General features: G+C 36.5%; 1 protein-coding gene and 1 long non-coding RNA gene across 2 annotated transcripts in view; one reads left to right on the top strand and one right to left on the bottom strand.

The window, feature by feature from the left end:
• Positions 1–16,665, bottom strand: part of LOC149044979 (uncharacterized) — a 29,586-nt gene that overhangs the window by 9,392 nt on the left and 3,529 nt on the right. The gene's annotated exons all lie outside the window — the stretch shown is intronic.
• On the top strand, positions 14,573–15,268 carry LOC149044980 (uncharacterized). Its single transcript, XM_089207562.1, has 2 exons — positions 14,573–14,858; positions 14,971–15,268. Exons 1-2 carry the CDS (start codon positions 14,711–14,713, stop codon positions 15,132–15,134), a joined length of 312 nt encoding a protein of 103 aa, XP_089063688.1. The 5' UTR covers positions 14,573–14,710; the 3' UTR covers positions 15,135–15,268.

Genomic DNA, 16,665 nt, shown 5'->3' with positions numbered 1-16,665 from the left:
CAACTTTGATGCAGGCTACAAAGAGTATGAAAACAGTACTAGAAAGCAAAAGGATAAACAAAGATTTTCAGCTTTAGACACTACGAGTCTGAGAGAAAACAAGATGAGATGCTTTTCATGTTGAATTTGCCAGAGAACTTTGCGATCGGTGAAAACTTTCCGACAGCCCATGGGGATACAAGCCTTCCTCAAAGCCAATTCCACATTCTTAAAAAAGTGCCAAGGAAAATTTGACTGTCTTGTCTATGAGATGCTTTTCATCAAGCAATGCAATCCTAGTCTCAACACAGACTGATTCCACTCCCGCAAAACTATTTGTTTAAAAGAACATTCCATTACCTATTGTCTTTTTAGTATTTAAACATTTTTTGTCTTTCACTCTTTGACTTGATAATGATGTTAGCCAAACGTCGAAATGTTGTCAACATATTTTCAATATGCTTTTACGAAATGTTTTATCGCGATTTTTATATCGTTAAATGTACATTTTTTGGGGAGCCAAATTTCTATTACATTTAAATAAATGTATATAAGGAAAAATTATAGACTTTGAAAGGCACAAGTATTATTTCCTATGGTAGTCAACATTTTGCCGGTTAGGGTTTCATCAATACAAAGTTATGCAAACTAAGGCTAGTTAAATTTACACAATAGGCTGCTAAGGTTCGATAACTTGAGGTGTTACTTTATTGTTAGTGTTTGTCCGATACACCTATTAATGATCAAGATATTCACTTCATTGCATTTCTAAATTTCAAGAGCCTTGAAACAGCCTTTAACTTTAAATAATATGACAAACCTTCTTGAAGCAGAATTCAGCGAGGAAGGGTCCAACAACAGGAGGTTTGAAAATGTTGTCTATGCAAAGTTTATGAAGAGCCTGAGGGAAGCAGCAAATCAGTAGAATGGTTTTCAACTGAAGGTCGTAAAACCAAAACCAAAGTCACCATTTCGCCATTACCCACATACATACCATATGTAAGATCCAAGTGTAACATTTTTTTCAAAAGCTCAAGGTTTACTAACTTCTTTCTTCAAAAGCTCAAGGGTTACTGATCATGTTTTGCAAATCATTTATTATATACCTTTATACTTGTTGAGCAAATGTTACTACTTGAGCTACTTGATAAGTACAGTATGGTTTTTAATCTTTGTATTTTATGTAGCAATTATTAGTTGAAATTTTACATTACTGGTATGTAGAGTTTGATTTTTGGAAAAGTTTTAGAATTTTTTGCATTGTGTTTTTACTCTAATAAATACATCCCTTCCGCAGATAGTCGGGACTTTTCGCATGTATTAGCTCTAGAATTACTACGGTTATCCAAGTAGTAAGGGTACTATCAAATCTCTTTACCTTTTAAGGACCGCCAAACGCCTGTACCCAGCAACAAGGCTCAGGCCTGGCAGCGCGCCATTTGGTTGAAGAAAAGGCTGGAAAGAGACCCGAACTTGTACCAAGATTATAAGGCCTTTATGGAAGACATTCTCTCCAAAGGATATGCACGCAAAGTGTCCCCTGATCAGAAGAGCCCCGCGAAGGGCACCGCCTGGTACATACCGCACCATGGTGTTTACCACCCTCGCAAGCCAGGAAAGATCCGCGTCGTGTTTGACTGTTCGGCCAAATTTATGGGAAAGTCCCTCAATGACATGCTGTACAAGGGCCCGGACCTAACTAGTTCGCTTGTAGGAGTCCTGTTGAGGTTTCGTGAAGAGAGAGTGGCCGTCATGGCGGACATAGAGTCCATGTTCCACCAAGTAAGAGTTCCCGATCCTGACAGTTCCTTTCTACGTTTTCTTTGGTGGGAGGATGGCAACATGGCGCGCGAATTACGAGAATATCAGATGGTCGTTCACTTGTTTGGAGCCATTTCATCACCGGCTTGCGCAAACCTCGCACTCCGCAAGACAGCAGAAGAAAATCGTCACAGCTTCCCTCCTGACGTCATTAACACAGTTAAAAGAAACTTTTATGTTGATGATTGTTTGAAGTCCCTCCCTGGCGAGCAGAAAGCCATTGAGCATGTTGGCAGTTTATGCAGTTTACTATCACGTGGTGGTTTCAAGCTAACCAAATGGGTCAGCAATAGTCGTGATGTTCTGCAAGCTATCCCTGAGAAGGAGCGAGCAAAGGACATCAAGGACATGGACATAAGGAAGGAAGAGTTGCCTGTTCAGCGAGCCCTGGGAGTTCAATGGTGTGTAGAATCCGACTCGTTCCGCTTCAGAGTCAACATTAGCTCCCGTCCACAAACGCGTAGTGGTATCTTGTCTCTAGCGAGTGCTATTTTCGATCCGTTGGGATTCCTGGCACCGTTCGTTTTGACCGCGAAGGAAATCCTTCAAGATCTTTGTCGCATTAAGCTAGGATGAGATAACACTCAAGCAAGATACCTTCACAACTGACATGTCGAAACTAGCAGCGAATTTTGGGGAAGGGAACAAGAATACAGTGTACCACTTCCTCCGAGAATTGATCCTAGAGGAGGAATATGCATGGTTTGTCAACCAGGAGGGTCGGTTCCGTATCAATTGGGTGGCTGCTGTAGAACGTCACATCGAGTACAGAGCTAAGAAGAACCCCGGGTTTGACATAAGCATCGATCGAAGTAGGGCAAGCAACAGCTTTAGAGAGGCTCTTCTTCTTCGTTGCTATCGAGATGACGGAGCAAAAGAGTACAAAGAATGCCGAAAGTTTAGTGAAAATAACAAAGTTGTTGAGAGAGAATTTCAATTGCCTTCCAAAGTGTTTCATTCACTTTTTGGATCAAGTGAAGAACTTGCGGGTGATCAGTCTGAGACAAGTGGGATATCAGTTAGTGATCCAGAATTTACACAAGAGGATAAGTTTTTGCAGTTGTTGGGAGACCTTGATTATGAAGTTGATATGGAACCTAAAGAAAGTCGTTTGGAGGGTGGACGTCCTTTTCGTGTCTCGTTTCATCCATGTCTAGATGCAAATGTTACACTTGGATCTTACATAAAAAAAAATGTTACACTTGGATCTTACATAACATAGTTTTCCTTTTCCTCCTTTTGTAAAGCTTACACGGTTTAACCTTGTCCATCTTGAGAATATCCTAAGACCTGTTTTGGAGTGCAGCTATCAGGTTTTCCATTTCGAGCTATCAGCCTACAAATCAGATGCCATAGAACAGGTTCAGAAGTGTGTTCTGGCAATAATCTACCCCAACATTGACTACGTGGACAGCTCGGACCTCAGTGGAATTTTAAAGCTAAGCGACAAGCATTTAAAAGCATGTGATAAACTATTCAATGACATTGTTACTACACCCAGTCATAACCTTGGGTATCTTCTACCAGAAAGACACATCCCGAGATATAATCTTGTAATAGACTTGTAGATTTATGAACACCTTTATATCGTCTCCAATTGGAGTTTATAACGAATCCTGATATGTAAATTATGAACTATATTTTCCAATAGACTTAGAGATATAATGCCCTTTTTATAACAAATATTTAGATCACATGGATTAAATCCAATTTTGTAATTCACCTTTTCAATATTATTCAATTTAAATATTTATTAATTTTATTTAAAATTATTATTTTGTGTACATGCAATTCAGCCCTCCAGCTGCAAGTTGCACTTTTTTTTCAATAAACATCGACACAAGATCTGCTAGTGGAATGTCAACAGATTGACCAATGCTGAGTTTGAACAGATAAACCATCTCTTAACCTTAAGCTCTCCTCAAATTTACCCGCTATTTTTGATTGGGACCTTCTTGAAACCAAAGATGCCAGATTCTGTTTTTGAAATTCCTGGCTTTGTGATGTATAGGAAGGACAGACCCGGAGTAAAATGGGGTGGTGGCATTCTAGCTTACGTCAACTTCAGGCTGAAAGAAAACTGCTGCATTAAATTAAAAAGGAGATTGAAAGCTTATGGCTGGAAAATTTCCCTTTTAATTAAAAAAGATCGCTCTTAGCAAGTTCTCTATACTGTTAACCTTCTTCAAATGCTGACACTGGTAGCATTCTAGCTTATGTCAACTTCAGGCTGAAAGAAAACTGCCGCATTAAATTAGAAGAAAAGGAGATTGAAAGCTTATGGCTGGATATTTTCCCTTTTAATTAAAAAAGATCGCTTTTAACTAGGGCTCTATACTGTTAGCCTTCTTCAAAGGCTGACACTGATAACAGGATAGTGAAGAACATTGAGAACGCTTATCTGCTGAATCGCGAGACCATTATTCTGGGTGATTTTAATGTTAACGACCGGTATTTGGATCAATAGTCATAAGCTGGCCAAAGCTCTGAAGAGCATGGCCCTTAGATAAGTCATTACTTCTGTTACAAGACCTAAAAGTGGCACATGCTTGGATCATTGTTATACAAGTCATCCAGCTGTTATTGCAAATACATCAGTCTCAAATATCAGGCTTGCAGACCACCTTCCTTTGACTACTTAACCTAAATATGCCAAACAAAAAAGAGGTTGCGAGTCATTCCTTTGTTCAAAAATGGCTCTCGTGAAGACACAAGCGACTACTGACAATTTCTGTATTAGCTGTTATTTCGAAGATACTTCAACGACACATTGCAACATCCCTTTCCACATACCTACATAGCTACGATTTGCTATACAACCTTCAGTCAGCTTTTCAACCAGATCATACCACGGAAACGGCACTGATTAAATTAACTGATGAACTGCTCTTTAATATGGATAACAATATGGTCACTGGCTTAGCCTTTGTCAATTTTAGAAAGGCCTTCAATGTGATCAATCACTGACTTTTACCTAAGAAGCTCTCTATTTACGAGGCCAATAATTTATCATTAAAGTGGTTTGGGTCATATCTTACCAGAAGGAAACAATATGTGCGAATAAATGGCTGCTGTTCCACCAGTAAACAGTTGTTGCAAGGAGTGCCTCAAGGATCGATCTTAGGACCTATTTTAATTTTCTTCCTATTGTTTGTGAACGACATACCTTTAAGTATACATGATTCAACACTAGACGTTTATGCTGATGATACAACTTTAGCAAAAATCTCTGGCTGGGAAAATGTCCCTCATCTGACACAGGCTCTAAATCAAGATCTCATATGTTTAGATGAGTGGTCAGCACGAAATAAGATGTCTATCAACTCTCAGGATACTAAGATATTAAGATACTAAGATACTAAGATACTACGATGATGGTGATACTAAGATACTAGATACTAAGTCCATGCTGCGTTCTGCACGTTTGCAGAACTTTCTCGCCTCTAGCACAATAGATGTTAACTTAAATGGAAGAAACATTAACAAGTAACTGACTTCAAACTTTTATGGGCAATGTTTGGTCACGATCTTTCATTTAATTGCCACATCGGGGAGTTATGCAAAAAGTTGGCAAAACGTGGACTCCATCACATAAGTCCATATTTAAAACGCAGTCAACAAGACATACAACTCTACAATCATTAAACCTATAATGCTTTACGGCAGTATGATTTGGACTTCTTGCGGTAAAGAAAATCTTTTGAAAGTTCTGCGTCTTCAAAAATGTGCAATGTTCTAGACTAATTATCGATGCCAAAAGAACAACACCTTCTGTCAGCTTATTTAACTCCTTAAAGTGGATTCCCTTTCATGCTGAATCATTTGTAAATTGATGCAAGCTTACAAAAGGCTGAACGGCAATACCCCTGAATATATAAATGATTTACTTATAAGGAACTCTGACACACATAACAGATCAACCCATTTCTGTAATCTTCACTTAAGTTGCCCTCGATGTAAGAGAAGTAAGGAAGCTGGTCGAACGTTTGCTGTGAGAGCAACAAAGGAATGGAACAATCTTAGTGTGGACCTCTAACGGAGTACCAGTGTCAAAAAAAATTAAGCGTTCCCTAATAATTTAAATAATCAAATTCTTACACAATTATTCATGTAAATTTTAAATTCCGTATATAACCACCTTTTATAATCTTATTTTGCGATGTACAAAGGCTTACATACTATTTTAATTACTATTAATATTGTTACAACTATTGCTATTAGGTTTTTTTTTTTTTTTTGAGGACCATAAGGTTATCAGTTATATTACTGTCAGATGTTACCCTCATTAAATAAAGTCTTACCGACCTACCTACCAAGTAAGTCTGTTTACAAGAAATATCGCTGATCAGGCCATTGTTTGACTTAATTTTCCGTAGCATGAGTTGAGTAACAATATTCTGGGATGAGAAGTCCCATGCAATATTCATATTGATTTACATGTCTACATAGCTGCTGCGTCTACATACTGCAGATTGTTCATTCAACTTCCCTGATGTCAATTACCAGAGACATTTTTTCAAACAAAAGTAACAAAAAAGCAACCCGAAGTAAAATATTACAAAGAATGTGATTTTACATCATTTGAGTTTTATGCATGTAACTTTTTTGCGTGTGTAAATGCCATTACCAATCAGTTCCTATAGCAGCCTAGCTACTTTTAGGAAATATCTCTAGGCATTTCTTTTTAGGAAAGTGTTCAGTGCTAGTTAATAATAGTTGATTTGATGCAAAGCACTTTTGAATAGGTGCATAGTTTTAAAAGCTATATAAATGTTTCTTATTACAATTTCAAAATATTCAAGATATATTCAACTTCTAATTTTTAAAATTTTTATTTATTTTGATTCTGGCTATCTGCAGCCAGACACTTCTTACAATAAAAACAGTGTCAAAGCTATAGTCTTAATTGTTATTTTCCAAAAGATAGGCCATTACTTTTACCTTTCTTGTTCCTTATTAAGTTAAACAGATTACATAGGATGAGAAATTGATGAATATTCACATGTGACAATTATTAGATACTGTACACACAAGTAGACACATTTGTAACATGTCATTTCCATGGGTCATGAAAATGATCTTACTATTAAATCAGTGTTGGATTAACCACTGACCAATTTTCAAGACCCATGAATTTATCATGTCATGAAATTCCTGGGCTTTGGCATACCTTTCTAAGGATTTCACCAAGTGCTCATTGCCCATCAATTTAGCTATCCCAAGACATATATTTTTATGGCCTATAATATGTTTGGTTGCAATTCATGTGGAAAGAAATTTGTAGTGGTGAGTTTCAAGGAAAATTAATGTTTTGTTTGGGACTGATTTGTGACACTTTTGCTTAATCTCGAGTTACCATCACATTGTCGGGAATAAAGTCGCTAGGAGGTAAACATCTGCTTCAGTATTCATAGAAAAAATACTGCCTGTGATAAAATCTGTAACAACTGGTAAAAGAGCAAGGTTGTCTGGTACCTTATATTGAATGTTTAGGATATTAATTTCTTGTTGTAGGAAGTGTTTGAGATTTCAACGAAGTAATGCAAGTCAGACCATGTGAAACACATGCTGCATGTTAATAAGGACAAATTACATATACCTGTTGGATCTAACCATGAAGTAGTATGAGACAGTGCCTTTCTCAAAAGAGAAGTACAATTGTTTGCTGTCACTCCTTGATTGAGATTTCTAATAGGCATGTTGTGCATTTGGAGCTTTGTAGTGTCCTTGCTAAATCTCCTCCTACTGAGTCTGAACAAGATGCCCTTGGGGTGTAAGCATCATCTCCAACCACCAAGAAAGTTTTGGCAATGGAAATGCTCTCCTCGGTCATGAGAATGGCCATTTTGGATATGATTTTTGGATCTTTTCACTTGGCGAAGCCAGCAAAATTTACATCCTTTTGTCCTACTACTGGAATATCAATTGCACTTTTTGTAATGGATACAGTTCCCGTATGCCTGTAAGAATACATTGCTATCAGAAGAAAAAATCATCATCGACGATTGCTAATTATGGAAATTCCATGGCCACATTTCATCTGTCAAGAAGCAGTGATGTGGATACAGCGCACTCTTTGATAGTCAATTTCAACCAACGTACTGACACAGCCAAAGAAGCTCAAATCGAACCAAAGAGTTCAGTTCTGACCACCTCTAGGCAAAGTTCTTGAAATTAAAAGAAACTTCCACCCAACAAAATACCATTGATCACTTGAAAACTTACCACGAATCACCAAATTGATTGCAAATTATCCTTTAGAAACACATTCAAATTAAACAAACAACATTGATAATCTTCCTCATATTACATGAAAGCTTGTTTCACACTGTGCTTTGTGCAACACTTTTTTCTCTGTGAAAACCCATTAAATCAAAGTTACATGCACCTCATTTCACACTGTGGACATAATGTATTCCGTTATGTTTTTGTCATTCTCGTTGACATTTCATGGCCATGGCAGGGCAAACAGTGCAATGTTTAGTAAAATAGTAGCATCAAAACATTACTTTTGTAGTTTTTGGTACAGCCTTCACATTCCTATATGCACTTTAAAATAATTGTTTCAAAGGATTTCTCATGCTTAAAATGTAAGCTATAATCCTCTTATTATTACAAATAATGAAGTAGACAGAATACATGGAAATCTATTTCTCAAAAGTGTACAGTCAAAGCAGACATCAAATTCTCAAACACCACTGTCAAGCTGTGCTCTCCACACTGATTTCGTTAATACGCAGACATTTTACAAACCATTGTTTGAACTATCCAGGAAGTATTCATGTGCTGTAGACTGCTTCCTTGAAATAACCAACACTATTTTTATGGATTTCAGACTAAATATTAGTCCTAATCACTTTTTAGAGATTTTATTTCAGATGTGTATACTTTGGAGATCTTTACGTACGGGTGAATCAGTTAGCACTGGTCAGAGAGCTTGATTAGGCTTGGCTTTGTGAAAATTGCTAATCTTTTGCTGATATGTCTGATATTGCTGTTTTCAGCAGCATATTTACACTTAATACCTTTTGCGTTACCCTTTAGTCTCGTGATCAGTGATGCGCGACAACGCCTAGTAAGCAGATCTCATTTATAGTTTAGTGTCGATGGTGCTCTGGTTTCTCGATAGCACCCAAGTTTCTTCGAGATTTCTTATTTCACGTTTCTTTCACGTCGTTATCCGCCCCGATCGGGATAGAGGTATGTTCACGTGATATTGTAGCGCTCCTAGGTTATGTTTATTGTTGTACATTTGATTTAAGTACTCGTTATTTGGTGATTTCACGAATGATCAATTCTGTTGTTGTTGTATTGTTTTCGGATCATTCACCTCAATGGTTTTCGTTTATTAGTTAAGCTCGTGATAATTAAGTTTAGTTGGCCATTGTAAGATTATTTTCAGTTTTTACGTGTTGGATCATAATAAAGGATTGCCATCGTGGTGTTGCGAAATGGTAAGATATGGTTCGACTCAGTTTATAAACCTATCACTGCCGTTATAGTCTGATAATGCTGTTTTCAGCGGCATATTTACACTTAATACCTTTAGTGAAATGACCGAAGACTTGAAGCATTTGTTTCTTATTCAAAGGAATAATAAGTCACTTTGTTTATCGTGCAATCAACAAATTGTAAGGAATAGAAATGTTTAAGTTTCGTACATAACTTCCCATAATGTAAAAGAGAAAACCCTTCAAAAGTCTTGTTAGTGAGGCAACATTACCCAACAGAGCGAGACTCTTCTGTAATGCATGCCAAAAGTTTTCTGAAAAAATTTCACTCAAACATTTTGTTACGCTTCCAGTATTTTTGGTTGTTGAGTTTTCATCAAATTCTATCAAAGGAATGCCCTTTTCTCTTACTATGGAAATATTAGATTCTTATTTTTCCCTAAAAGCTATGGTCAGATGTTCAAGTCATTATTTCACTGTTGCTGGCCCTCAGTGGATTTATATTGATGATTTATGTCCTTCTGTGCAAACATTTCCATCACTTGTTCAACTACAGCAGAACTATTCAACTGGTTGGTTTTTTTGCCATATTTCCAAAAGTGATGGATGACACTTCCAATGTTCAACAACCTACCGTATTTTACCATGAACCACAACAAAAACATGTCTCAGACAATGTTGAACATTTAAGAGCTGATAGCACATCTCAAAAAAGTGACAAAATTAGCAACCAATATAAATTATTATACACCAGCAATTAAACATGAATTGAAGACAGTAAGAGATGCAAAGAGAAACAAGGAAGGCATGCTCAGCGCATAAAGAAATACAGACTGAAGTAAACCTGAAGTAAAAGCAAAGAAAGTGCACATAGGAAACAATATTGCAAAAGGAATTTATTTATCCAAATTGTTGTCGACTATTCTGCATGTTTGGAATATCTTGTGAAATATATATCAAAAGCTGAGAGAATCTCTTCTGTAGTGATAATTGTATTTACCAATATGGTAACCAATTTAACTGAAAGCAATGATGTGCATACAACATTTAAGCAGATCATGCTTAGGACTCTTAAAAAAAGAGACTATTCCATACAAGAAGTTTGAGTCCTTACATTACCAATTGATATCTGAGTTTTTTAGAGGGTAGGAAGCAAAGACTGTTATATGATGGATTTGTCGGGCAATGGAAAGATGTTAATAAGGGTACCATGCAAGGAAGCGTGAGCGGCCCCCATTTGATTACCATTTTCCTTAATGATCTACATATAAGTTTAGATAAGTTTAGATAAGTTTTCAGGATAGAAAAGTATTTCGTAAGGTATCTGGCATAGACCGACACCCTCTAAGGGGACTATTACCCAAGAAGAAAGAATCGACTTACAATTTAAGGAATCAAACAAGTCAGTATCCGAAAGTTAATACAGATAGATTCAAGAATTCTTACATTAATCGCTTCATTTTTAAATACAACTTAGCTATGTGAGTGTATTTTAATTGTAAATAACTTAGATATATATACCTTTTACTCAAATATTGTGACACGAGATATGTATTTTTTTATCTTGTAAGGAAATAAAGACTAAGACTACTATAGTTATGTATCATTTGCTATCTTTAAAATGCATAGGCGCATCATATGAAGTTGTGCATGTATCACTGGATGGATCTCGTAGAAATAACACTGGAGGTAATCAGCAACCATGTACTCTTCAATCAACTCTTGACATCTATGTTGAGTGAAAAAATATCTTAGTGGTAAAATAGACAGCAAAATATTAGAAAAAGAAATTGTCATGTTTGTTTCCATATTTGATTTCAAATACTCTTAACTTCAAAAAAAGAACAAAAACAGTAATCGTTAAGACTTATCCAACCTACTCATCCAGTCCAGACAATTAAACTTATTGGCTGTTTTGAAAGTATCAATTTCTCAAATATAAATCATGGAAAGACAATGCAAGTATGGCCTGCAACAATCTTGATCAAAGAGATCAAACTTACATAACTTGCTGAAATCAATTCCCTTTAACTGATGATGCTACACAGTTAGTGCCAAAGTGGAAAAGTAAGATGCAATCTGTCAAAGCTTACTGTTACGTTTCTTAATCAGTTACTTTCTTTCCAGTGTTTTATTTACATCATCACTTTGTTTCTTACACTCCCCTGAACAGCTCGTATTTCAGACAATTGCATGTTTTTCAATAGGAGGCAATAACACTACCTCAAATAAGTTTGTCTCATTTAGTTTTGTTTGTGATTTGGAAATTTTACTGTGTGGATCAGATATGTAAGGAATTATTTCCATTTCTCCTTTCATAGACATCTTTGCTGATTTATTCCTTAGGTTATTGATTTATTTATCCCCTCACGGGCATTACTATAGTAGGGATATTCCAGTTACCTTTCTTTACTAATTTTATCCTCATTTTAAGTCAATATAAAGGCACTTTATTTAGGGTGACATGACCAACCAACGGTGAATGTTATGACTGACTCGTGCTCTCTCCCAGCAAGCGGTTACTTTAGGGGCGACAGTAACAGTGATGACAGGCAGCCATGCAGATCAACAAGGGCACTACGAACAACAAAATTATTATGCAGGAGCTCCATGCCCTTTCCTGACTTTCTGCGCTCCACAATTATCATATAACTGTGACTTATCTCGAGGGTTTTCATAACACTGTCGCTGATTTGGTTTTGCACCTTCCCGAGTGCCCTCATCTGTTATTGTTTTACTGAGTCAGATCACCAGTATCAATAAATCTAAAGGGCTAATGAAAAGCCAGAAACACCCCATATCACCCTCTATGCTCTTACAGCTCCATGATTGGCTTCATTTGGAAAGTAGCTTCAAGTTATCTTTCTAGGCTATTTGTTTGGTTGCCATATTTGGCATATTTCGGAAATCCCACCTTTCACTCATGTCGCCGACTTCCTTTGACCCTCGTAGGCAACTCACTAAGGCTGATTTTAAAATCTTCCCCTGGCTGGTTCTCATAGATATTTGCTTGAGCAAAACCATTCAGATTCGTGAGCACGTTCTAGAAATCCCACTTCCCCACATTCCATGCTCTCCATTATGTCCAACAGCAGCCATCATCAACGCACTTCACTTTATAGCCTCAGGTTCTAGCACATGTTCTTAGGCATTCTGGTCGGATGACCGCCAGCTTGTACAAGTTTTTGGCTGTGGATCATTTGTTTCCCTTCTGCACACTCATGGCCTCTGTACAGATAGAGGTATAGACAGGTATCTTGCATTGCTGGGTTTTGACCCTAAGTTTTGACATCATTTGCTTGCGGTGTTCCCATTGAACTGATTAGGGCTCTCAGCAATTGGTGCTCTGACACCATTCTTATCTCTTTAACCATGCCTTTAACAGTTCGCCCTCATCCTGCTAACATGTTTTGTAAAGCCATCCTACTACATAACCCACTACAACCTACACTAACTAACACTTTCACTCCTTCCTTTCTGGGTTTTGACTTTTGGTTTAGTGTATTCGTCCAATATCTTTGTCATGTATTAGTCTAGTGTGTTATTTATGTAGGTTATATTCATCTAATAAACTGTCTGGTTCCAAAACAAGCCTCTGTCTGTTGTGGTGTTTAGGTGAATATTAACCTCTATTATTATGAATCTATACATCACTAATAATTGTTTTTTTCCTATAAGTTGGTTCCATTTAGTTGTATTTCTTTTTGTTTACGAGAATCATTGACTGCTGGTGAGGAAAAAATTCCAGTTCAGCTGTCTCAATGCCTGCAACTCTTTCTTACTCCGTATAGTAGTAAATATCCTCCTATTATTAATGTTGAACAAAACCATCGTTTTGCTGCAACACTTATGTCAAGCCTGAAGTTTAAAATCTAACTTCTTTAGATGACAACAATCATGAGGAAAAAGAAGAGTGGATTTTAATGGCAGAGTTAAGTATTCAGGACAAAAAAGACTTTGAACAACTTCTTATCCCTCCCTGCAGCTATTGGCGGGAAGCAAAAAAACACTTTAGTACTGAAGAAATTGGTACAATGCCCACATGGGTCACCACTATGAAACACCATTATAACCCTCAGTGAAACATGTTCACATGACTCACACACCACAACCTTAAGCAACCTACAACAGATAGCTTATAAAATTGTAGAAAACCCTTTTAACAACAATTTTGAAAACCTTTTATTATAACTTGTTAAGGGCATTGCAGGCTATGGCAAGAGTTATGCCATAGGGCTGTACTTCTCTTTGGTGATATAGCACAATTGCCTCCAGTGGGAGATAAAGTACTTTAACATTTAAAGTCAAAGACAGGGAAACAAACCCAGGGTTTTTTAATGTATAACTAATTTAACAAGGTCGTAAACTTAATAGTCAATCAGACTCAAAGGTAACAACAAAGAACAGTCAAATTTCAGACCACTGTTAAATAGAGATTGCAGTACAGACTCAACAGAGGCTGATCAAGAACTCCTCAAAACGTGTCAAATGTTCACGAATTTGAGAAATCTTCCATAAAACTTTCATACTTCAAGGAGGAAGTGGCAGAGTCGAAAATTATCAAACTAAACACTTTAGACGGACCAATAACCATTGTAAAAGCTCGTTATTCAAATGGTGCTCACAATATTCAGATGATGTTGGAGGACTTGAGCTTGTACTTTAGCCTCCAAGAGGAGCCAGAGTAACAAACTCTATAATGGAGCATAAGGAACTTTAGTTCATTTTGTTTATACTAATGGACAACAACCACCATGTCTTCCAATATGTGTGATAATTTAATTCTTCATTTCCAAGATGTGTACCAATTTGTCCCATTACTCAAGTTTCACAAACTTTAGGGCACTCTGCTGGAAGACAGAAGTTACCACTGAGAATAGCTTGAGAAATGACAATTCTTAGAGTCAAGGTCTCACTCTCAAAAAAGCTTGGGTAGATTTAAGAAAATCAGAAAACATTACAGGAATGACATATGTTGCTCTCAGTAGAATAAGAAACCTTTCAGACCCAGTTGTTGAACCCATAACATTAGAAAGATTACAGGCTCCCAAAAAGTCGCCTAACTTACAATTTAGAATCATAGAAGAACAATGACTAAACAAAAGTGCCAAAATAACAGTTTCCACATTTATTTCCAACAACAAAGTGGTCTTAAAGAATAACATCTCAATTGCTAGTTTATTAACTTTGATTTTCATTCATTCTCCAATTTACATACATAGTCTGCATGCACATGTCACCTACATATCCCTCCACTACCTTGTCACAATAAATAAATAGCACACCCTTGCATGCCAACATTAATTTACTTTGCAACACTAAGCCACAAACAAACCCTATTTTCAACAACCAGCATGCAGCCTGGTTTCTAAACAATGCTGCTAGCCTATTTCATTTGTTGTCTTGTTAATTTTACAGACCCCTCAATGTAACTTTTAATTTATGCTATTCCTTTTTTAATGTGCAACAAATGTTCTGTGATATCTGCTTCAGAATTCAAACTTGTGAATAGTATTATTGAAAACATGTCAGAACTTCAGGATACCAAACACCCAGTAAAAGAAACTAAAGCAGCTATTGAAAGGAAAGCACCTAAGGAGACTAAAGGTGAGTACACCCCCTTTTCTAGGGGGTGGAAATTAAAAGCATCTTTAAACTCCATTTCCTTTTAACTGCCCAATATTACTTTTCTTTTTAATTTTTTCCTCTTGTTTCCTAGAAAAAAAGAATGGCTATATTTCACAACCTCAGTCCAATCAAAACAGCCAAAAACCAAAGCATCAGTGGTACAACTTCCAATTGCAAACTGCTCTGAGCACAGTAAGAAGTATTGCAAGATTCAACACCTCTATACATCCTCATATACAACTATCAGGATTCTAAAATGCCATTTCTTTTAAAAGATGTTATTGTCAAAGAGGATGAAAGTGACTGCCTCTTTAACCAACAGTCAACAGCATATTCCCGTACAAATTTTGACATTTCATTTCAGTATGAAGAACATGCAAAACCTGAGAAAATTGCCAACCAATACCAAATAGATATGTTACTATTGAACAGGTCTCAACAATTAAACCAAATCAAAGGATGAACATGTCTGGAACATTGTCTTTGGGAGACTAGAAACCTAAAGAAGTTATGGTTAAATCAATGCAGAAAAATTCTTATCTTAAAGATTGATTACTATAAGATGACACTGGTGAAGTTCTCTTCCACATTTGGAGCCCTCTCATTGATTAAATAGAAACTAACAAATCATAAAAGTTTACAAACTTAACAGTCAAATATTACCAAACAAATGTTTGATTGTCCTGAAAAAGAAACAACTGTTCCGAACTTCAAATTTGTAAGCAAGTTGACTGAATTTTCTTCCTGTCAAGCGTGTAAAAAAAGTTTGGATGATCTCTCATCAATATCTACAAAGTGTCCACAGTGTGGAACACTTCAAAGGATATCTGAATGCTCCCACGAGGCATCCCTCAAGTTATGCATTCTCCATAAAGACAACCAACTTTGACTTACCCCTTTCAGAACTGAAATTTTGAAACTGTTGCAACCAAATTCTTTGACACCACATAACACCATAGAGAATATTGAGGATGCAATCATGAATCAAAGTGTCCACAGTGTGGAACACATCAAAGGATATCTGAATGCTCCCATGAGGCATCCCTCAAGTTATGCATTCTCCATAAAGACAACCAACTTTGGCTCACCCCTTTTAGAACTGAAATTTCAAAACTATTGAAACCAAATTCTTTGACACCACATAACACCATAGAGAATATTGAGGATGCAATCATGAATCAAAGTGTCCAGTGTGGAACACTTCAAAGGATATCTGAATGCTCCCACGAGGCATCCCTCAAGTTATGCATTCTCCATAAAGACAACCAACTTTGATTTACCCCTTTCAGAACTGAAATTTTGAAACTCTTGCAACCAAATTCTTTGACACCACATAACACCATAGAGAATATTGAGTATGTAATCATGAATCTCCAAGACATCACTATTAAATATAACATCTGAAAAAATACCATCTCTGAAATTTTGCTGACCCAAAGCCATGAATAAACAGACTGACAGCCAAGCACGTCAATGCCTGGTATATGCAATCCATGACACACAATATAAACTGAAAACTATACCTGCAACAAGTATACCACCACAGAGGCAATGATACTTTTTGATTTACTTGCCCAGTTGCAAAATAAACAATGATACACTTAAGTTTATGTTACATTTATGTAATAATTCAGCCATTATCTGAGATATTCACTCAAAAATGATTTATTTTACCTATAATATTATAATAGAATGCCATGACAAAATCAAAGTGATAAGCATTTTGTTCACTCACTTGGTTAAAAAGTAAACAATGTTGTGTTCAATTACAGTAATAATTTTAACA

The sequence above is a fragment of the Pocillopora damicornis genome, chromosome 5, assembly GCF_964200805.1.
Source record: "Pocillopora damicornis chromosome 5, jaPocDami1.2, whole genome shotgun sequence".
Classification (NCBI taxonomy): Eukaryota; Metazoa; Cnidaria; class Anthozoa; order Scleractinia; family Pocilloporidae; genus Pocillopora; species Pocillopora damicornis.
The sequence above is the reverse complement of the archived record's forward strand: the minus strand, read 5'-3'. Positions and strand labels throughout refer to the sequence as shown.